This window comes from Oreochromis niloticus, linkage group LG3 (assembly GCF_001858045.2).
Source record: "Oreochromis niloticus isolate F11D_XX linkage group LG3, O_niloticus_UMD_NMBU, whole genome shotgun sequence".
NCBI classification, from domain to species: Eukaryota; Metazoa; Chordata; class Actinopteri; order Cichliformes; family Cichlidae; genus Oreochromis; species Oreochromis niloticus.
Genome location: NC_031967.2, coordinates 29,821,951 through 29,845,897, shown reverse-complemented (window position 1 = coordinate 29,845,897; position 23,947 = coordinate 29,821,951). Strand labels below are relative to the sequence as shown.

At 42.5% G+C, this 23,947-nt stretch overlaps 1 protein-coding gene and 1 long non-coding RNA gene across 2 annotated transcripts; both read right to left on the bottom strand.

The window, feature by feature from the left end:
* Window positions 1–11,703: 11,703 nt before the first annotated feature.
* LOC100695258 (CMRF35-like molecule 9) lies at window positions 11,704–15,770 on the bottom strand. Its single transcript, XM_019352970.2, has 8 exons — window positions 15,633–15,770; window positions 14,490–14,828; window positions 14,324–14,405; window positions 13,914–14,140; window positions 12,539–12,593; window positions 12,371–12,453; window positions 12,148–12,191; window positions 11,704–12,034 (listed from the first exon to the last, which is right to left on the bottom strand). Exons 1-8 carry the CDS (start codon window positions 15,679–15,681, stop codon window positions 11,942–11,944), a joined length of 972 nt encoding a protein of 323 aa, XP_019208515.1. The 5' UTR covers window positions 15,682–15,770; the 3' UTR covers window positions 11,704–11,941.
* A 1,136-nt stretch (window positions 15,771–16,906) lies between these two features.
* LOC112843391 (uncharacterized) lies at window positions 16,907–23,716 on the bottom strand. The gene is made up of 3 exons (XR_003215721.1): window positions 18,865–23,716; window positions 18,579–18,790; window positions 16,907–18,495 (listed from the first exon to the last, which is right to left on the bottom strand). It is a non-coding gene; the product is annotated as an uncharacterized LOC112843391 (long non-coding RNA).
* Between the last annotated feature and the right edge of the window lie 231 nt (window positions 23,717–23,947).

Below are 23,947 nucleotides of genomic sequence, written 5' to 3'. Positions count from 1 at the left end.
GACATTTGTGCCTGTGCCTTTTTGCGGTTTTCTCAGTTTTGTATATAGTGTGTACATTCGTTTTCACTGTAAATAGCACTTTGTAAATAGCACTGGAACCGAAGGGGTGAGCTGCCTGTTGTGTTTCCTTGCGTTGTTTTCTCCTGTTTATCACGGTCAGGGAGTAAGGTGTAGCGCTTGTCTTTTGTTTGGTTTGGTTTCACATAGGGTTTAGACAGCACCTCCTCCTGACTTAGCTTGTTTTGTTTGTTATTTTGGCCTTTGTTCACCCCTGAGCTTCTTTATTTCCAGTGTAGCAAAAATAAACCACCATTCATTAAGAAATTGGTTTTCTCTGTGTATGGTTTTGGGGACCAGGGCGGGGCCATCTTTTCAAACTTATGTTACGTTCCGGTACCCCTAGACTGGGGCGTAACATAAAGTGGGGGCTCGTCCGCTCTTTTCTTTTGCCATTCTTTTTGCTCATTGTGTTTTGTGGGTTGTCTGCGGTTTTTGGTTGGCAGTTTTCTTGTAGTGTTGGGGGTAATCTAGTCACAATGACTTTTGACGTGGATGATTTTGCACAACAACCCACCATGGACAAGTTGGATCGGTGCACAAAGGCAGATTTGTTGTTGGTGGCAAATTTGTTTAACGTTAGTGTGCCTTTGAATGCCAAAAAGGCAGAAATTAAGCAGTGTCTGACAGCACAGCTGTTGGATAAAGGGGTAATTGTGAAGTCGAAACCTCGGCCGGTTGAGGCAACTGGAGGTTTGGTGGTGGATGCGGGAGCAGAAGCTGCTGCAACCATCCCACAAGCTGCCAGTGGACGGATGACGCCAGGGGCGGAGGCTCCTGCTGCCATTCAGATCCCAAACATTAGCCCAGCCGGACACTTACCAGGATTGGTTACGGAGGATCTTAGGCTCGCCCTGCGCCTGAAAGAGGTGGAGCTTGAGGCTAAAACCAAAGAAGTTGAGCTGATGCATCTCCGCATAAGGGCTATGGAGCTGGATCCTTCCCGACAACGCAATGTTACCTCTACCCCAGTGAGCCAAATTGTGAGTAGATCTTCCGATCCATTCTCCCCTGACCAATTTAATGCAAGCAAACAAATTGCTTTAGTGCCACCTTTCAGAGAAAGTGAGGTTGACTCTTACTTTAATGCCTTTGAACGCATCGCAACCACTTTGAAATGGCCCAAGGATGTGTGGAGCTTGTTGCTGCAGTGTAAACTGGTGGGGAAAGCACAGGAAGTGTGTGCGAGCTTATCCATTGATGACAGTCTGGATTATGAAATTGTGAAATCCACTATTTTAAGGGCTTATGAGCTAGTCCCTGAGGCCTATCGCCAAAAGTTTCGGTCATGTGAAAAATCTGCCAACCAAACACATGTAGAGTTTGCCAGGGAGAAGACTCTCTTGTTTGATAAGTGGTTAGCTGCAAGTAAAGTGAAGGACTTCGCTCAGCTAAGAGAATTGGTCCTGCTGGAAGAATTCAAAACTTGTCTTCCAGAGAATGTTGTTGTGTATCTCAATGAGCAAAAGGTGGATTCGTTGTCTAAAGCTGCTGTTCTCGCAGATGAGTTTGTGTTAACCCATCGCGCTACGTTTTCAGCTGTGCGCCGTGAATGTGCTCCATTGTCTAAACCTGCGAGGAGTTTGAGGGTTTCTCCTAAGCGTCAAACGCGCCCTGATCAGGTTCCCATGTCTGTCCGAGAATGCTTTTATTGCCATGATACTGGCCATCTCATTGCTAATTGCCCGTCTCTTCGTCGCAAAGAGCAAATTCACACATTGAAAAAGCCAAAAAGTGTTGGTTTCGTTCGGTCAGTCTCTACTCCTAACCCCGTCAGTGATGAACCAGGAAATGACAGTCTTGACAGCAGTTACCGACCTTTCATTTCACAAGGGTTCGTCTCACTGACTGGGAAAGAGGAGGATCGCGTGCCAATTGTAATTCTGCGTGACACTGGGGCTGCCCAGTCTCTCATTTTGGAAAGCGCGTTGCCTTTTTCACGTAGCTCGTTTTGTGGTGCTGATGCTCTGGTGTGGGGAGTGAAAATGAGTGTGTTACGAGCTCCGCTGCACAGAGTTTTCCTACAGTCACCTCTCGTTTCAGGCCCGGTAACGGTCGGGGTGCGCGCTCGCTTGCCCGTGCAGGGGGTTACTATGATTCTGGGGAATGATCTAGCCAACGGAAAGGTTTTCCCAATCCCTGAAGTAATTGAAAACCCCGTCGACGATTTTGTTTTTGTTTCTGAAACTGCTGCTGACAGTCTGCCCTCTGTTTTCCCTGCCTGTGTTGTCACGCGCGCCCACAAGCGCAAATACGGTGATGTTGACTTGTCTGACTCTTTTCTATGTTCTGAAGCTGTTCCTGAGAAAGCTGAACTGCCTGTGGAAAAAGCTGAAAAATGTGTGTCTCATAAAATGCTACCTGCTACACCGGACCTGTCTTTTGAGGTAAACAAAACAGATTTTATTCATGCGCAACAGAATGACCCGACGTTGGCCAATTGTTTACTCGCCGCAAATTCCAGCGATCAGAACCCCCGCGTCTACAGCATTGAAAATGATGTGTTAATGCGAAAATGGCATCCTCCCTCATCTAGTGATCTAGGCTGGAACGTATTTCAACAAGTAGTTGTACCACAAAGATTCCGTCCCCAGGTACTCAGCCTCGCACATGACAGTTTCTCTGGACATTTAGGAATTAGGAAAACTTACCATCGTATTCTACGTCACTTCTTCTGGCCAGGTTTGAAGTCTGATGTGACCAAGTATTGCCGTTCTTGCCATGTTTGCCAGGTCAGTGGGAAACCCAACCAGGTTATTCCTCCCGCTCCATTGCATCCAATCCCGGCTTTAGGGGAACCATTTGAGCACATAATCATTGATTGTGTAGGTCCGCTTCCAAAAACGAAGTCAGGACATCAGTACATCTTGACTTTGATGTGCGCCGCCACACGCTTCCCCGAGGCTATTCCGTTACGCACTATCAAAGTCAAAGCCATCGTCAGAGCATTAGTAAACTTTTTCTCCACTTTCGGTCTGCCAAAATCAGTTCAAACGGACCAAGGGTCTAACTTCATGTCCAAGATTTTCGCTCAGGTCTTAAAATCGCTGTCCATCAAGCATCAAAAATCCAGTGCGTATCATCCCGAATCACAGGGTGCGCTTGAGCGTTTCCACCAAACTTTAAAAGCCATGATGAGGAAGTTCTGCCTCGAGTCAGGAAGAGAGTGGGATGAGGGTCTGCCACTTCTCCTTCTAGCGGTGAGAGAGAGTGTGCAGGAGTCCACGGGTTTCAGTCCCGTCGAGCTGGTGTTTGGACACACAGTGCGTGGTCCCTTGCGGCTGCTTAAAGAAAAATATCTGTCTGACACAGCTATCTCCGAGCAGAACGTATTAGATTACGTAAATTGTTTTAGGGAGCGTCTGCATAAAGCGTGCGAAATTGCACGCGAGGCTCTTTCCGCGTCTCAGGAAAAAATGAAAAGAAAATTTGATAAGAAGTCTGTGCAGAGGAAATTTGAAGTGGGTGACAAAGTGTTGACTCTCCTACCCGTTCCTGGATCCTCTCTCCAGGCAAAGTTCTGTGGGCCCTATACTGTTCAAGAGAAACTGAGTGACACAGATTATGTTATAGGTACCCCAGACCGTAGGAGAAAACGTCGTGTGTGTCATGTTAATCTGATGAAGCCTTATTTTGTTCGTGATGCAGGTGTAAACTCCTCTTCATCCCCCGCTGCGCCGTCTGCCGTGCCGGTAGTTGTGCCAGCATCACCGTCGCAGTATAGCCCAGAAAGTGATGGTTTAGTTTTCGTTTGCGCTGAGGGTTGCTCCCGACTCAGAAACTCTGAAATATTGGATAATTTAAAATCCCACCTAAAACATTTAGACGACGCTGCCCAGAACGATGTGTGTTCTCTGATCAATACTTACCCATCTCTGTTTGCTGACACTCCGTCTTGCACTACTGTCCTCGAACATGACATAGATGTGGGTGACCACCCTCCGATCAAACAACACGCTTATCGTGTTAACCCTACCAAACGTGCACTTTTTCAGCAAGAAGTTTCCTACTTGCTGGAAAATGGTCTAGCTGTCCCTAGTTCTAGTTCGTGGAGTTCCCCATGCCTTCTTGTGCCGAAGGAAGACAAAACCCCGCGTTTTTGTACTGATTTTCGAAAAGTGAACAGTGTGACCAAACCCGACTCCTATCCTCTCCCCCGCATGGACGACTGTGTTGATAGGGTTGGCTCCGCAAAGTTTGTCACCAAGCTGGATCTATTAAAGGGTTATTGGCAAGTTCCCCTCACTCCACGTGCATCTGAAATCTCCGCTTTTGTCACTCCTGATCACTTCCTCCAATACACCGTCATGCCTTTTGGCCTTCGAAATGCCCCTGCCACATTCCAACGCCTTATGCACATTGTCTTAGGTGGTGTCACAAACTGTGAAGTGTACTTAGATGACATTGTAGCTTATTCAGAGACTTGGTCAGAACACCTTGGAACACTCACTGAGATTTTTGAAAGATTAAAAGGGGCATCCCTTACCCTAAATCTTGCCAAATGTGACTTTGGTAAGGCCACTGTGACTTATCTAGGGAAGCAGGTGGGTCAGGGACAGGTGCGCCCCCTTCTGGCCAAAATCCAGGCTATCCTAGATTTCCCTGTGCCTCGCACTAGACGTGAACTTCGTCGGTTCCTTGGGATGGCTGGCTATTATCGTGGCTTCTGTAGGAATTTTGCAGATGTAGTTGCGCCTCTCACCAGTCTCACAAGTGTGTCAAAACCATTCGTATGGTCGCCCACATGCCAGAATGCTTTTGAGTCTGCCAAAACTCTCCTCTGCAGCACTCCGGTACTCGCTGCTCCTGATTTCACACTTCCTTTTAGACTCGAGGTGGATGCCAGCGCCAACGGTGCAGGTGCGGTGTTGTTGCAGGAGGACAAGCAGGGTGTCGATCACCCACTTGGTTATTTTTCGAAGAAGTTCAACATTCACCAGCAAAAATACAGTACTATCGAGAAAGAAGCTCTTTCTCTGTTGCTTGCTCTACAGCATTTCGAAGTCTATGTCGGCTCTAGTTCATCACCAGTCATTGTTTACACTGATCACAACCCCCTCGTGTTTTTGACTAGGATGCAAAATTCTAACCAGAGGCTCATGAGATGGTCCCTCTTAGTGCAGGACTTTAATTTGGAGATCCATCACAAAAAAGGAACCGAAAATGTAATGGCAGATGCTCTGTCGCGTGGTTTTCTGAACTCCTAAGTGCCAAACATCTATAGGGGAGATGTTCGGTCTTGGGAAGGGGGGTGTTATGGCCCTGGCCATATTTTGATTTGGTGGCTGGGTTTCTTTGTGTCTGTGTCTTTAAGTCTTTGCAGGTCCCTGAGTGGATGAGCTGGCGGCTGATTGGTCCCCTGATCATGTGGCTACATTCAAATCCCTCACCAGCAGTTGTCCCGGGGGCAGCCACTGACAGCAGCAGCAGCAGACCTGACCCTGGCCTCCAAAACCCATGACATTTGTGCCTGTGCCTTTTTGCGGTTTTCTCAGTTTTGTATATAGTGTGTACATTCGTTTTCACTGTAAATAGCACTTTGTAAATAGCACTGGAACCGAAGGGGTGAGCTGCCTGTTGTTTTTCCTTGCGTTGTTTTCTCCTGTTTATCACGGTCAGGGAGTAAGGTGTAGCGCTTGTCTTTTGTTTGGTTTGGTTTCACATAGGGTTTAGACAGCACCTCCTCCTGACTTAGCTTGTTTTGTTTGTTATTTTGGCCTTTGTTCACCCCTGAGCTTCTTTATTTCCAGTGTAGCAAAAATAAACCACCATTCATTAAGAAATTGGTTTTCTCTGTGTATGGTTTTGGGGACCAGGGCGGGGCCATCTTTTCAAACTTATGTTACGTTCCGGTACCCCTAGACTGGGGCGTAACAAAACAAAAGAAAAAAGTGGACAGTCCAAGGAACTAAAATAGCTTCTGGGGCAGACAAAAGCACAAATGGTCTTAAAGCTACTTTGGAGTCGCGAAGAGGTTGAAAGGTCTGAAGCCATTCAGAGACCCGGTGATCTGCTAAATGCTGTTTGTCACCTTTTACAGGACGCCTGAGGGGAAAAGAAACAAACAAGGTTACTTCCAACTTAAATAAGGTGCTAAGATTCAGGAAAAGTATCTCTGTCTGTCGTTCTCTCTTCCTGCTGGAAGGCCCTGTATCCTGAGAGCTTTTTAAATGTGTGCTGGGTTTTTCTTAATGGGGTAAAAATTTCTATTTGAGGAAAGAGAAACAAAAATAAGAGAGATGTGTATCGGAGTAAAATACAACACACCAGCTCTGACAAACACTACTTACTGTAAAGGGAAACTAGTGTTAAAGCTTTATTTTTTAACCGGGACATTATTTCAGGTGAAACTGAAGAATGATGGCTGCTTCCAAAAACCAAACAACGCTTCCCAGTTTGAGATCCTGCAGCGCAGACGTACTGGAGATGTTTTTAATCATGAAATAAAAATATTTTATGTTTCAGTACACACCTGGTGACAGTTTGGCCTCACGTTTTATGGCTGTAGTAACAAGAATACACACTTTTATTTTCTGTTTATGATTTTTCTTCACATGTAACAAGGTTAGATTTGCTGCTGAATGTCTGACTTTGTTGTTGTTTTTATATTAATTTAAAGAAAAAGTGTGTGCGCCGTTCAGGAAATATAAGTAAATAAATACACAGACTGTATGACACAAAAAATAACAAAGCTAGATGCTACGGCATCATGGCCTTGGACTCATTTTTAAAGCTTTTTAATAGGAAAAAAAAGAGGAATTTTAATTTAAAAAATGTTTGACATTTGTGAAAATGTAATTATTTTTCCTTTAATTTTTTTAAAAAACATTTGTTTTGGTTTTTACTGCCTTTTGAGTCAAAATTCTTTAGATGCAGACGTTTGGTTTCCTGGTATTTCAAGACATTTATGTGATGAAGGTGGATACAAAAAGAAACGGAAACAAAAAGAAACAGCACTTAATACTTATTTTAAAGCTTTAGTTGTTTTTGTATTATAGCTCAATAAGTGCAATAACTATGGTACTAATAACAAAAAGGTGGCAAACTGTACAATGTAAACAGAATGTATATGTATATTATAGCAGCAAATCACAGTAACAATCACCTCAAGCTGCTTTATGTGAGGGTGGTGGTGCTATGGTGATTGTAAGACTAGCATGACCTGTGTACAGACAACAACTGTTCCATGTTCTGATTATTTGAGCGATCTTGAATTTCACCTCAAATATGTACCCCCCTGCAACCCCCCAAAAATCCATAAACACTCACACAAAAAAATAAAACTGAAAAAAAAAAAAACCCTGTCCAACTCTACCCTGTCCGGTCCCAAGCCTGGATAAGGAAAGACGAGGGGTGAGTGAAAGGGATGTAAAGGGTCACGAAAATCAACATGACTCATTCTAAAGGACACAGACATGCACCCAAAATTAGAAAAAAAATGGATGAAAGATTTTGGAGATACACTAAATCTAAAATTTAAAGTCTCTGCTGTTGGTCGGGCTAGAGAAAAGGTTATGTCATCACCAGAAACCAAGAGTGTGTCAGTAATCTTGAAAAGATTTGAATGCAAACTTTCCAACTTTCCAATACATCTATTCTAAATGAAAAATTTGGCCTGATGGTGGTGCTGGAGTTCCATTATGTGGCATGGTGGCCAAGTGGCAAGGCAGCAGTCTCATAAATTGAAGATCATCTCTGCTCCCAGAAACACTGAACAGAACTTCAGACGTGACACAACATGTCCATTGTTAGCGCTTCACTCAGTGTGAGTATCAGTTTGCTTTACTCACAGGTTTATATATTTAACAGAATATAACACACGTTATGAGGAGTCAAAGTGGACGATCCAAACAGGATATCTGACAACAGGAGACATTTACAAATGCATATTTACACTGATAATTCATATTTATCTTAATATTAACATTAAAAAAATGTTTTATACAATAAACGGAAAGGAGAGTCTTCCAGTGGGACGATCATTTTTGTAACTGTTCACCCAAACACTTTTTCTATACTTCTAATAAACAAACACACAAAAACACCAACAACAAGTTTAGGGATGTACAGAGTTTGTACACATTACTGTTAACAAGAACACACAAACACACTCATCTAAAAGAAAAAATAATTGGACTACAGTTTTAATGCTCATGCTACATGTTTATTGAGATTGTCTAATGTCTGCGACGGTATCTTCTCCCACGTCTGCGGACACCGGAGGCCTTGTGGGGTCTCCTGCGTCTGCGAACGGGGCGAGAAGACCTCGCATATCTGCGTCTGTGTCCACACGGCATTGTCAGTACACGTGACCTGCTCCGTGTCATGGATTCTATTTATGGACTCACCTGACAACATTAGTGATGTCACTGCTGTTGTCACTATTGGTGATGCTATACCTTGTTTATAGCATAATATCTGAACTGTGATGTCACTGTGAAGTCACCCTGAAGCAGATCAGTCATTTTGTTGTGACCATGTAACGAAGCATGGACGCAACCCTTTCTCCACGGCGACTTTGGTAGAATCAGAAAAATCTTCTCTGTTAATTTAATCTTCTGCTTAATCTTCTGATTAGAAGCAAAGCACTGTATAAACAACCATCCATGCAGAGTGTTGTCATTAACAGAGAAAAGCCAATTAACAGATTAAAGTTTTCCATCACATTTTGAAGTCAATATTATCGTTTTAGAATAAACTTTGTCCAAACTTAATTCAAACCTAAATAAAGAGGAGGATTCCCACCCTTGGTCTCAGACTCTCGGGGCTCCACTGCATGTCAGAAAAGATGTTATACCTTTTCCTTTCAGCACACTGATCTGACAAGTTCAGCTGATGTTTCATCAGAAAGAGTCTTCCTACAATAAAAACCTCCAGGATGTATCAGATCAGTATTTAAAATCAGCTTAACATCATGGAAGCAGTAAAGCAGAGGGTATGAGAATGAATGGCACGTGACAAGAGAGGAGATGCTTCATCTGTAAACTATTACAGCCAACAAGGCAGCTTAACACAGCACTGCTTTTCAAATGAAGTGAAAGGCTTTCCAAGAAGGTCAAAGTTCATTCATTACTGAATCATTAAATACTACACATTAATCAGAATCAAAATACTTTATTAATCCCTAAGAAAATTTGTCATGCAGCCACTTTAAAGTTACTTACACTGGAAACAACATCAGCAAGAAGAGATATAAGACTGTGTAACTGTAAAATAAAATGACAATGATTTATGTACAATAAAATAATATAAATCACACACCAAAGTACACACGGGTCTTTTTATTAGTAAGTTACAATGCAGACACATGCGCTGCCAAGGACATTTCAAAAATAATGTAATGACATTTCATCATGTTTCATTTAAAGAAGTTAAGAATCAAGCAGTGAATTGAGAAAACATTTGTTCTGTTTATAAAAATAGAGATGATGCACTTTACTGCACATAGAAAATGATCCTAACTGTGGAAAAACACATCCTTTTAATTTGACAAACACTTGATGCTACAAATGTGTTTGCAGTGACTGACTCACCTGAGCTTGTTCCGGAAGCCATGCTCTTTGGACACTTTTTCAGCGCAGCAGTTTGAGAAAATATCATAAGGTGTCTGAATATCACCGGTGAGTGTGCGAGTCAACGGTGTGAGCAGGGATTCCTTCAATTACGTCACGAACGCGGAGCTCGGATTATGAATGACTGGGAAGAGTTACGCTCGATTGTTGCCATGGGAACGAAGATTACGTGACGCGTCACAACGCTGAGTGCTTTGAAGTGCGGTCCTGCTTTGAAGTGCGGTAGTTAGGTCACGCCTACTGAGGGCATAAATACAGGTCAAAAACCGCATTAGTGTGTGTCTGTGTGGGTCTCTGTGTGTGAGTCTGCTTCTCTCGTTCTGGTCTTGGTTTCTTATCGCTTTGCCCGTTTCCATCAGCATCGGGGGGCGAAAGCCAAGTGCTTCTCTCCCTCTGAGATTGTTGCAACTTAGTTCACAGCACTTTAAGTAGCTTGGAAAGCGACGGGAGTTTTGAACATTTTTATGAAGCTTCATCAGTTCAAATTAAGAAAAAAAAGAAAAGAAAAAAACGGAAGAGAGTCCCAGGAACTAAAATAGCTTCTGGGGTGGGTGGGAGGTAAGTTAGTTTTCCTTAATGGTAGACCTTATTTGCTCCCAATAGCAATTCTTTTCTTTTCACATACCACCAGATTTCTTGATGAGGAGGAGCTATGCAAGACCTGGAAGAACAGCAACTTATATTTATAAAAAAAGTAATACTAGGGTAAGGGGGTCCTCTTCCTTACACTACAACTAAACTCTCAGTGAACATTTAAACGCCTCCTGGTCGCGACAGATGGCCACCCCTTCCTGAGCCCGGTTTTGTCAGAGGTTTCCCCCCATTAAAGGGGTTTTTTTCTTCCCCGCTGTCGCCAAGTGCTTGCTCATAGGGGATTAGAGGGCTTTTTAAAAAGGTTCACTGGCATCAAATTTAGGACTCAGCAAATATGTAAATGGATGATTCCTCATCAAATGAGGAATCATCCATTTACATATTTGAGAGTCATTTTGTTGTGATCATGCAACCAAGCATGCCGACGTAAGGATTCACCCTAAAAGGAGGAATTTTGCACATATTACATTTAAACATCGCCAAATATGTTTTAAAGGAATGAGGAATCATCCCTTTAAAACATATTTGCGAGTCATTTTGTTGTGATCATGCAACCAAGCATGCCGACGTAAGGAGTCGCGAGTAAGACGAGGAATTTTGCGCATATTACATTTAAACGCCTCCTGGTCGCGACAGATGGCCACCCCTTCCTGAGCCCGGTTCTGTTGGAGGTTTCCCCCCATGAAAGGGGGGTTTTTCCTCCCTGCTGTTGCCAAGTGCCTCGAGGTGTTACATATAACTACAATGAGCTAACCCTGAACAAGAACTTTGCAACAGTGGGAAGGAAAAACTCCCTTTTCCTTTTTACAGGTAGAAACCTCTGTCAGAATCAGGCTCAGGGAGGGGAAGACATCTGCACTGACCGGTTTGTTGAGCAAGACAGGACAAATTAAATACACAGTGAAGGAGGGCCAGAGATTAATAATGATGATTAAATGCAAAGCAGCATGTAAGCACGGAGAGAGTGAAAAAAGGTTAGTGAAGAAGAAACCATCAGTGCATCATGGGAAGCCCCAAACACTCTATAGGTCTATTGAAGTGTAACTAAAAAGGAAAGTTTTACGCATAGATTTCCACCTAAATGCTACTTTGCCATAAGACCCCCATAACCTCCTAAGACCCGAACTCTTCCACGGCATGCATTTTTAATTTCTCTTTGATATTTGGGCATATTGGGGCCCGATGAATGTAAAAACAAAGAATTACCAGATATTTTTTTTTTTACCTTATTTTTGTTTTTCAGAAAAATAAGAGCCACATATGAGGATATTTGTTTAAAATTTTGATAGAACAGTAGCAGTATAATGTCCACGTCAGTGGATATCAGGCCCATGTAGAGCAAAATTGAGTATTTTGGTCTAAATAACCCAAAATGTGATGTCCACATATGTGGACGCCAGGTCCTAGGAGGATAATGAGCAAAAAAAGTCACAGGTTGCAAAAATACATAGAGTCTGGTACATAAATAAAAAGTCACATATAATTAAACACGTGTATTTTGATTTATTTTATTGAGTCTAAAATACTGAGTCTATATAAGCCAAGTCTATAATGTGCCAAATTTATATTGCAGGAAGCAGAACATATAGCTTTGTTCAGACGTGGTTTGGTTTGGTAAAAAAGATACTGGAACAAAGACCATATGTTCTGTGTGGCAAATTAATAGAAAAATTACATTCAGTTACAAAGAGTAACAATTAACAATTCACAAAATGATCTTAGTAAGTAAGTGGGTTCATTGTACCCTTGTTGTCAAACTTAATAATGTGTTCCTTGCTTCGTTGCAGGTTTCTCATGCCCTTTGGATTATCCTGTAATTGACAGAAAGGAGAATGAGTGATCTAATCATTAAAAAATATCCCTGATAATTGTGTTTCTTAAGGAGTGTAATAGATCAGAGATGGCCATGATAATGGGGGCTTACAGGGAATATCTCTTCCGTCTCCTTAAAGCGTGAAGAAGCCTCCTCTAGAAAGAATGCCCAAAATATAAACGCAAATTAGTAGTCAGATATATTTAATGCATTTTGTTATATCATATAAATCTTTATTTATATATAGAATTTGTGGCTGATGCACGCACACACACACACACACACACACACTTAATAACAATTTAAAATTCAAAGGAATATGAAGTTTCCTTACTGCGCTGTATCTTTCTTGCCAATACAGCCAAGCCCACTAGAAGCAGGAGAGACGAACACCCCACTATAGACTCCAACATGTAACTAAGAAGCAGGCACAAAGCAGACTGAGCAGACAATCCACCTTCGACATCCATTAAAGTGAAGATAAAAAAGTGCTGACTTTTACCGGAAACGGTACCAGGGCTGACTCGGAGTAGGTGGGGTTGTCACGGGCTCTGTTTGTGAAGGCAAAAATATTGTAGCGCTAAAAAAAATACTGTTACAACTCTGTAAATATGCTGTTATAGGTAAAGAGTGTTTCCAGCATCCTAACATCAATATTGTTCATAGGTGACTTTTAATAATCGATACCCTGAACAAGTAGAGACTTGAGAGCCTCTGCCATCTGTCACAAACACATATTGATCTTTAAAGCTGCTTCTTCCCATTTCAGTAGCTGCAAGATGACATGGAGAAAATGCCAAGCAATCACACAAATACCTACAATGCATGATTTAAAATGCTAATAGGTTATGCAAATGATAAGCTGTAATCATTTATTTATCTTGGAAATTTGCTATTACTCTAACCTAAGAACACAGAGATGGTAAATATGCCTGTATTAGCATGTAAGGACTGTGAAACATGGGAAGGGTCTTAGTAGGTTTTCTTTCACTTAAAATAATGTGGTCTATAACACAAAATGGCATTATGTGTGTTAAAATCATTTGCAACCAATGATACACAATAATGACACAATCTCAGACTATGTCTGTTTAGCATTTTAGCAATTTTTGGTTCGTTCTACAGTTAGGGGTAAATTTCATGCCAACAAGCTTTATCGGCCAAACATTCATTTCAAGCAATGAAAAATATATTGGGGCATAGTTGTTTTTAGTTAATTTTTTAAAAATCAACCATTTCCATCATTTATTTTTTCCTGGCCATTTAGCTAAATGTCAAGTTTTGCTATTCAAATTAACACTAGGCTGCATTTAGAGGTGACATGTTAGCGAGGGCCTAAAATTAAAGAAATGTCAATTGTGTTACCTGTCACCCTGTTTTCCTTGGATAACACATTCTATCTTGATTTAGACTTAGTCTAAATCATGCACCACATGCTGATTTTGAGAGAAGCACTTAATATTTATAGAAACAGAGAGAGAAAATAAAAATGTTTTTATCTGAATACAGGATTCTCTTTTCCTCTTAATGCATGCCGTCAGCTGTGTTGCTCCTATCAGTTGCATTTCTTTTACAGCCAACTGTGTTACATGTGATTTTTGTGTCATAAATCTTTTAAATGTTGGCTGAATAGCAATAAAAATAAACGGGGTGCATTTCTAGAGAGGGAAGTTTAGAGTTATTCAACATAAGGATGTTGAATAACTCTAAACTCTCTGTGATGAAAAAAAAATCATCCTTGATGATATCAGCACACAGAAAATCCATAATGAAGCTTAACCTTCACAGTTTCGAGTCAGTTAGACAGCAAAGCTCAAAAGTGTAATTTGTTATTTTTTTTATGTATAAAAAATATGAAAGGCTCTTTATCAACTTACTAGTAGAGGCATGTGGTCTGACCTGAACCTGTACGGCTGCTTGCTGCTGCCCTGCAGAACATAAATACCAGCCAGCATCTTTCATCTGCAGCTTCTTTAAGGTTACAGTGAAAGCCCCAGTTCTGTCATCGCTGATGTCCACTGAAGCATCTTCGTAACTCCCTTTAGAACCCGTCGACAGACAGGAGCTCGGGTCTCCGCTCCGACACCACTTCTTCTCACTTAGTCTGTTGACAGGCAGTCACAGGAGAGTCAGTGAATGCTCACTGTCCACCAGCGTTTGATACCAATGAAAGTTTCTGGACAAATTCCCACATTTACTGAAGTGTGATCAGTGCTTCTTTAAGGACAGTTCTAAGTGTTTTAAAGGATAAAATGTGGATAAAATCCTCCAAAGGAAAACCAAATACCTGAATCTCTGAGTGTAAAGGCATTGAACCGTGAGACTACTTCCTTCTTCCCCACTCACCATGCTGTTCACAACTGACACACCTGCAGAGATCGTGAAAATGCAACAAACTTCTTTAAAACTGGGTTAATAAATGTTTATCATCTCAAAATTTCTCCATTACTCACCATGAGACACTTTCACTTCAGTGTAAGCAATGTCATCAGCCCCTGATGCTAATTCCACACCACACGAGTACCACCCAGAGTCCGTCTCTTTCAGGTCATTCATGGTCACTGTGAACATAAACCGGGCCGGGTCGTCAAAAATGCTCACTTTGTCTTTACTTGGATTGGCCGAGAAGGTCTCGTCAGTTCGAGCCAAGATCTCGCAATAAATTCTCGTCCCCCCATGACACCAGTATTTGACATGGTCAGCATAGTGAGAACCATATCGACATTGGACAGTGAGGGATCCACCCTCCGGGCCAATAAACTCCTTCTGAGTGGTCACCCAGCAGAGAACAGCTGACAAGAAGTGGAAATGATTAAATGTTAAACAACAATTTGAAATGAAACTTTTAGTCATGACACAACTTTAACAGAGCAGTTGCTCACATCGGACACCTATTATCTATAAATAAAAGGTGTGGACTGATGTGATTAGGTAGAGGATCATCAGGGGTTTCCTTTTGTCCCTCTTTGGGGGGATACTCCCACTGGGTTTAAATCTGGGACTCTCCACCATTTGACCCTAGAACTGAAGAAGCTTCTCGGATGAGAGGTGAAACGTCTTCAAGCAACTTAAAGAAGTCCAGACGCTTTTCTTTCCAAGCTCCTTAGACTACGATGACCTGGATGACTGAGAACCTTCAAAGACTTTTCCTGCTTTAATTTACCTCTTCATACTTCCCATCCAAAATTGGATTATCTCTTCATAATACACAGGCTTTTGAAGGCCTGACAAAATAAACATCAAACATACTGTTTGCTAAAGGGCAAACTGTACAGAAGGTTGGAAGATTTACAAAAACACGAAAGCCCTCTCTGGCTCCTGGGGCGGGGGGGGGGATTACAAGCTTTTAACAACCTTCTAGTCCGTCTTAAACAAACGATTAATACAGAAAAGTCATAAAATTGTAAAGAGAAGCAAGCCTAAGGAGTATCATACATTTTAACAAGAGTATTTGCCAAAAGCACAGCAGAGAAGTGAGGAGGAGGCGGCACAGACATAAATTATCTTTGTTTTTTGCAATTATGTGAAGCTGAAAACAGCTTGAAAATCTTTTTGTCTGACTTCTCTAATCAAATGCACACAGTCACAGTGAATACCTGGGATCCATGGTATCAGGCTGAGCGTGAGTATAAAGAGTCGCTGCATGTTTCCTCTTCAAGTTTGACACTTAACAAGAAAGTGTTCTGTGTTGTGCAAACACAGACTCCAGATTCCAGCATATATAAAATTTCCCTTTGTCATGTGACCATTGGGCAGATTCAGATGCTTCAGATGTTAACTACATAAATGCCAGATTGTAATGACACTGTAATGAACACTTCTTTAGATTTGAATTAGAATTTGATGAATGTTGTGTTGATGTTCTGCTGATTATTTTAATAGCTTTTCTCTGATTTTTATGAAATCTTTGACTTTGTTTGCTTTTAATGTTTATAATGTCTCTTTATGATATGTCTAATGATAAGCAGCAATGCTTTTATAAAGATGTAACTCTGGTATCTCCAAAAGTTGATTCTGTTCATCTGGACGTAGCGTTTTTTTGGAGAAACGTTTCGTCACTCATCCAAGTGACTTCTTCAGTCTCAGCTGACTGCAGGTTTCCCCAATCTTATAAACAGTACATTTGCATAATGACTGAAAACTCAAATCTAAAGAGTACACTAACCTATTCCATATGCATCTGGTACACTAGCTGCACAGTGGCTCAGAGGAAAGCACTCCCAGGGGTCATTAACACCGCCCAAAAGGTCACTGGCTGCCCTCTCCACACACTGGAAGATCTAAACAATACCCACTTTCTTAAAAAAGCTCAAAACATTATAAAAGATACCTCACATCTTGGGGACTCCCTGTTTGAACTGTACCAGCAGACGGTACAGTTGTTACTTCTGCAGTTGTTGCTTCTGCTAAAAGACCTTTTATGGTCATCTATTTCCTGGAAACATTTGTGATTGTCTCAGAAGGGATATTTTTAGCCAGTTTGACCTTGCCAGCAAAATAACCCCTAAAATTCCCCACTCTTTTCAGATCCCCTTACACAGAGCAATCAGTGTAAGGACTAATAGACTCAAACACAGTTTTTATCCCACTACAATAACACGTCTGAATACTGCAAAAAAAGATGTCCATCACGCCACTCTTGTATGAATCTATGCGCTGACTGAAGCATGTATGTGGGAATGTAGGTGAATGTTTGCTAAAACTATTCCTATTATCACTTTTATTTTTATTTATCGATTTTATTAAATGTTATTGTTTGATTTATATTTTGACATTCTTGGGGATGATCCACTGATCAGGGACCATTTTTAATTTCATTGTACCTGTGACAATGACAATAAAGACATTCTGATTCTGAATTGTACTAGACTGTTACAGGGTCAGCAGATGCTGAGACCCAATTCTTTTGCCCTCAGGCTGGATAAAGAAGACACAAACTCAGTGTATTCAAAATGTATGCTTTATTCAACAAACCCTTCCAGAAGGGAGCTATGCACAGCCTCCTGCAGATCTGAGGGGCGCTCCCTCAGTCTGTTACATTTATAACTTTTGTATTCAGCATCTGACTTTCCTGTTCTTCAGCCCTCTGTGTCCCCTGCACCCCTCATGCACAGTTTTGATCAAAACAGTTCCTTTAATGATCATGCACCCTAACTCTGTCTCTTTCTTAATTTAAGCTTTCATTTCCTATGTGTGTGGGCAATCTACAAATTAACTATTTTAAAACACAGCAAGCTTTCTACCTAGTTCTGCTTCTCTGTCTATATTTATGACAATGTCAGACAGTTGTTAAATGTTGCCCTCTGCACCCTCTAAGATAATGCTACTGTGCATCTACTCCTGCAATGCAATTTTTGTGATAACTGGTTTGTCTAACTTCCCTGAGGAACGTCCAGCGGGGGTGAGTGACAAAGACTCCATTCTTTTGTGTCAAGGGATAAACAGACTGTTTTCCCCAAGGCTGCTAACGCCAGCTTTATGAACCCCAGAGCTTGTGTTTCCCCGGTTCGTGATAATAAAAGGAGTGTTCATTTTGAGAATAATTACACCTCTCTGGGCTCTAAAGACTGTGCAACTTTTGTCCCTCCGGAGCCAAGTGGTGTAAAGACTCTTTCTTCTGAGACTGCTTTGCATTCTAATGCACGCTCTATTAAGGACTCTATTTGTTTTGCCTCTTCTAAGCCCAAATTAATTTCTAGTGACTCTGTTTATCGTGACCCTGGTAACTTTGTGTCACTTACTTCCCAGCCTGTAGTTCTCTCTCCTGCACAGTCTACTGTCCACCCATTAGTTCACTCCTCAGTTCAGTCATTAGCTGCACCACCTATCCTGCCTTTACCTTCTCCTGTTATTAGGGCTAGGTCAGCACAACCCTCAAAGGACTGTTTTTCAACCACTGTTTCTGAGCAGAGAGACAAACCTGTTAACAATGGAAAGGTTCCTCAAAAGCTGGCTGTGACTCACTCCAGGGCCTCCCCAGAGGCTGAGTTTCAGCCCTCAGCCCACTCTGGACCCCTGCAGGCTAAGAACCCAGCTGAGGACTGCACCTGGCTGTCGCTGCCTGAGCAGGGTCAGTGCTCCACGCAGCTGCATTCTGCTCTGTGTTTGCCAGAGGCCCATGTGCCTGCTGGTTCTGTTTTGTCCCTGCCAGAGGCCTGCGCGCCTACTGGTTCTGCTCTGTGTTTTCCAGAGGCCCATGTGCCTGCTGGTTCGGCTTTGTGTTTGTCACAGAACGGCCGAAGGCCGAGCACCAAAATCAAACCCACGTGCAGGAAACCCAAGGCGGAGGCAGAGTAAAGGGTTTAACAAAGGTTTATTGACTAACGCCAAAATGACGTTCACGTTAGTACTAGATTTACAGCTTGATATGTGAGGCGTAAGGGTCTTGGCCAGGGGAGAGGGATAAGCACGGGGACAGGTCCGAGAGAGCAACAGCAGCTGCTGGTGATTAGGTACGTACTGGAAGAGAGGAGAGCAGAGTTAGAGCGGTAGCCAATGAGTTGCTCTGGAGAGAGTGGAAACTATGAAAATCTCCGCCTTACTGTGCAGGTGGGAGATGGAAGCGTTGAGGGAGAGGTGGTGTGGTCCAGGTGAGTTAGGTGGTATGTGGCAGCTGTCCTGAGTGGTGAAGGTCCCGAGGTGGTGTAAGGGCAGGAGGACAGGCAGGTGAGGCAAGGAGATGATTCCGTGGGCTGGCGGTTCAACCAGATTTCCAAGATGAGTGGTCCGGTGTGATGGAGTTTTCCTGGAGTAACTAGAACACGAGATTGCAAGGTTAGTAGCGCACTTGAGATTCATGAACATGAAGCGTAAGGCCTGGTTACCAACATAGGGTAGTTGACGAACTGGCGAGGAAGCAGTGTCAGCCAGCAGCTTAAATCTCCGTCCTGATTGCCTCAATCAGCTTCAGGTGAGGGAGGCTGTAGGCCCTGCCCATGGGTGGATACCAGGGAGGTCCAGACCTTCGATGGAATTTTACAGCCACACACCCAGACCATGACAGTGTTTGCCAGAGGCCTCCGTGGTTCTGTGACTGTTTTCGCTGGAGGGTCCGATCCATCACCGTCGCCTGCAGTGCCACCACCTGCAGCTCCCACGCCATCGTCTGCAGCATCACCCTCGCCTGCAGCAGCCTCGTCATCCACGCCTGCAGCAGTTTTAGCTTCGCCCGGTCCCGCCTCTGCATCAGCTTCAGCTTCGCTTGGTCCAGCCTCTGCCTCAGCTTCTGCCTCGTCGGGTCCAGCTTCAGCATCAGCTTCAGCCTCGGATGCAGCTTCAGCCTCATCCTCGCCTGGTACTGCTGCTGCCACGCCGCCATCCGGTCCGCGTCTGGCGCCTCAACATCGCCGGCCATCTTCTAGGCCGCTGGCTGGTCATCATCGCCATCGTGGACGCCCTCTTGAACGGTGTTGCCGCCACCGCTGTTTCGCCTCCGTTGCCCTACGCACGGCCGGCCTCCGGACCTGCTCTGTCGCCGCCGCTGCCTTCCGTGTGGCCGGCCCTGGATCTGCTCTCTCGCCGCCACTGCCTTCTGCTTGGCTGACCCCCTGAACTGTTTCACTCTGGGCTCTTGGGCTGGCAACCTCTGGGCCGGCCACCAGAGCTGTGTGAGCTTTCACACTATCAGCCCCCGGGCCGGCCACCTGAACTATAATTCGGACTCTGCTCCCCTGTGTGCATTTTGGACATTTTGTTTGGATTCCTGGGGGGGCTCTTGTTTTGTTCTGTTCCGGCAGTCCTCGCCACCCTCGTTTCTGTGTATATTTCACCATTTGTAAATAAAACGCTCACCTGCATCTAGCCGTTTCTTGCATCTTGGGTCCTCCACCACATGACTGCTGCCCCAGTCGTGACACTTATCATGTTCACTTAGTCTAAAGACCTTTATAATGCTGAATTGCAAAGCTTTCATTATAAAAAGTCTTCCAAAAGACACATTTATATTTAATATGTAGAGACAGGTAAATGGACTGCCTAACTTCTTGGCATAAAATCAGCACAGGAAGAAACTCAGATCTGACCTTTCAGGTTTCTGAAACCTGGCCGGATGTACGCAATTCTGTTTTTCATCTCTTCATGCACGGGGAGGGGGTTTCATTTCCAGTTCAAACACCCCCACAAACTCACAGGCCAAAACCAAACTAGCTGAAATGTACCCTCGGGTCAGTGTTTTCTGTGACAAATATAAGCCTGTATTGGCTCTGCACAGTTTAAAGCAGTTTTGGTAGGAATGTGTTTGACTCAATCACTTCTTCCAGAACAAGCAATAGAAACAAATCCTCTCTTTGCTGTGGGGGTAATGTTCTCGCTTTGCCCTCTCTTAGCAGAAATAGGGCAGCAGGAAAATGCAAGTTCCTTTGCCTTCAACTTGGAAGAAAAAAATTATGCAGTCTGTGGGAATAACAGAATAATATCTGCAAAGTGCAGAGCGGTGGGGAATATTCACTTCCAAGTGAAAACATATTTTACCAGGACCTACATTACAAATGGACATAAGAAAAAGTATCTTAAGTATTCTGAGTGAAATACATAGTCCTATATATAAATATCATAGGGCTATGCGTCTTACATGTATAAATAAATATCATGTAAGCCACAATGACAACAAGACGATTAACTGCTTATCTTGTTTCAGTGCAATCTTCTGCTGGAAAACCTTGCTCCTTGCACTTGTGTAAGGCCTACTTTGACACTGAGCCTACAGAGCCCAGGTTGTGACACTTAGAATTAAATGTAGTCTAAGAAATACTGTAATAAAAATACAGTGGAGTAAAATACATTCCAGAGTTTAACAGTTATGGTCCTTCTAGTGTCGCTGTTTAAAGGTAATTGGACACTTGGATGCACTGTACCTTGAAAAGTGAAGGCAGAGAAAAGGTAGAGAGAACTCCAGGTGTCTGCAGTAAAAGTCTGTGGGAGCATCTACAGGGAAAACACAAAGTGTCTGCTGATGTCTAAGACTTAAAGCAGTCATTCACCACATGGTTTTCAATTAGAGTGATTAAATATGACTTTGGATGTGGATCTGTGCAATTATTCTCACAACCCTAAATTCTGCAGTAAAAATGCATTAAAAGGGGGGGGGGGAGACATTTTGGACTGTGGCATAAAATGGAAATGCACAATTTCTAAAGATGTATGTTCCACCACTGAGCCTGGAGTCCTTTGCCACAACCATTTGGATGTTACAGTTTTCTTCCCTGCTACCCTTGAAAAGAAGAAAGGATTTCTCTTTGCAATAACCAGCACTAAATGGTCATTTGAAAAGCCAGATTTGAACAATCCTACTGCGTATAAGAAGCTGCAGAAGTTGGGGGGGATGCACAGAAATATAGTGCTGTGCAAAAGTGTGGCATCACCACTACTTTCTTTATATTTTGCCAGGAAAATGAGAAATAGGATACATACAGAAATACTGCATATGATGCAAATAAGGGCCTTGTATAATCCTACCAAACTTCAAAGTCAATATTTAGTATGACCACCTTTATTCTGCAACACAGCCTGAACTCTTTCGGGCAAGCTTTCATCTAGCAGTTCTCTGGGCTTCTTCAAGGCCATTCAAAGCTTTTCTTTGGATGTTGACTGCCTTTTGTTCTGTTGTCTGTCAAAATGCTCTGACACCGCTTCAATAACATTTAGGTCAGATGGTATTACAGATGGTGAATCAAAATCTAATGGTACTTTTCAGCACTCACAATACCGTCAAATCTGACAAGATCCCCAACACCACTGGCTGGAATTCCGCCATCAAACCATGGCATAGCCTCCATTGTGTTTTACAGATGGCTGTAGACACTCCCATACATACATACTGACCACAGGACCTGTTTACAGCCCAGTTCTTGTATAATTGGTACACCTCAGCCTTTCCCTTTAGAGCATTTGTGATGAGGCTTCAGTAATCTGTAAATTTCCTAAAGAGACATCTCTCATATCCTATTTCAGGTCTTTCCTAAAGTTTTTCCTATTTCTTAAAGATATGATTTTCAGATACAGTTCATTTGCTGCAGCTTTTTCTGCCTGCCTCTTCTTCTTTTGTCTTCCACCTGTCCAATTTCAATAAATATTTTAAAGATACACAGTGCACCATGCTGAGATATACCAAGCTGCTGGTTAATGCCGCTTTGATAATCACCTCGTTGGAGCAAAAATACAATTTTATGCCTGTCAAACTTTTCTTCTCCATTTTTTAGTAGATTCTGCTGAAGAAATTGGAACAAATGTGTTCTGCAACTGGCTGCTAGTAACAAAATGCCTAAAGATACACTTTAAAATTGGTTCTCTGTTGTGTATTACATGCAGACAACGATGCCTCATCCCTTGAGTTAGGTGCCTTTTTATGCATGAATGATTCATAGGTCAGTGTTAAGTGGCTTAAAAAAGGAAAACCGACAAAGAAAAACTTTGAAAGGGCTTCACAAAGCCAGGAGCGCTACTGCTCAAGGCCACTTGTAAAAAAAGAAAGAAAAAAAAGAAAAAGAAATGTAAGAAAGTGTAACAAAACAAGCAAAACATAAAGCAATGAGGCATGACTCAAGACTTGTTTAGAGAACTGTATCAACATAGCACTTTTTGCTATATGTCATTCACAGGCCTAGCTACTTGTTAAATCTGATTACATTAAAAAATATGTATATAACACACACACACATACACACACAGGTGGATAGAGTCATCCACTGTTTAACAAGGCCACCATTTTAGTTGTTAAACACCAAAAGTTAGATAGCCCAATTTTTTCAAAATTTTCAGCTCGTTACCTGTTTTTACATTTAGGTGGAAATAGGAAGCACAGATACTGTGCAGTATAGCTGAAATAATTAACTGAATAGCTGATTGGTCAATGCAGACTGATAGTTTTCATTTTTTGTCATCCTCAAAACACCACACCTCTATCACATTTATGAACCAAATAAATTCTCATGCTTGTTAATGTCCAACATGATGTGTTGTAAAGGCAAACCAATGGGCTTAAATTACTGACTTCTAGTAGCTATTTGAAAAGCTACTGGTATTGGAATTTATAACTGACAAGATATGAAAATCCGATAAAAAGTACTGATAGGACAAACACCCTTGGACCATGTTATGACTGCTGATGTTACATCAGCAAGAAACAATGTAGCTTGCCATTGCCAGTGTGTGAATGTGTGTGTGAATGGGTGAATGACTGAATGTAGTGTAAAGCGCTTTGGGGTCCTTAGGGACTGAGTAAAGCACTATACAAATGCAGGCCATTTACCATTTACCATTTACCAGAGGGCACTCTGCAACTTCCTGTTGGCATTGCATGTTTGTAATGCCACAAACAACAACAAGCTGACAGAAAAAGAAATTAGAGTTCACTAACAGCATCTTCTGGTGGTAAAAGTGCCACAGCAGCAATACACAGTTCAATAAATTACGTGGCAGTCTTAAGCGTGCATGCGTGAGCTTGTCTGTGTGTATAGTCGTGGGCCGGGTCCTCAGAAGGTCGGGAAGGCCGGAAGTAAACGGCTGTGAAATTGGACGGTGTAGTCTTCAGATTAGCGTCACCGCTGTCTCGATGGAGTTTAATAAACTCGGCCGTTTGCTCCTTGCTATCTAAACTATAACAGGACACTGGTGTAAATTCTCGACAATCTCATACTTCTGTTTAATCAGTTTTCTGTTTGCCGTTTATTCAGCTGTGTGAAAACCAAGGAGGAACCCACCCGGGGGATTAATAAAGTTTTATTTTATCTAATCTAATAACTTTAATCTCAGCCAAACTGATTTACTCACAAACAAATAAAACACTGAAAAAGCCAAACAATAACATTTAGGTTGTCTAAGTGACAAGTAGGTATATATTACGTTTAACCTGAGTAGTGAAAGACCGCGGTGATCTGAAAATGATGTGCCAGGAGTTGTGCTGTTCTCCGCGGCT

Coding starts and splice junctions, on each gene's coding strand:
- LOC100695258 (XM_019352970.2), bottom strand. CDS start 15,681: ATGCAGCGACTCTTTATACTCACGCTCAGCCTGATACCATGGATCCCA. Junction 14,829..15,632: donor CCTGATACCATGGATCCCAG/GTATTCACTGTG, acceptor ACTTCTTGTCAG/CTGTTCTCTGCTGGGTGACC. Junction 12,454..12,538: donor CAGCCCTGGTACCGTTTCCG/GTAAAAGTCAGC, acceptor CCTGCTTCTTAG/TTACATGTTGGAGTCTATAG.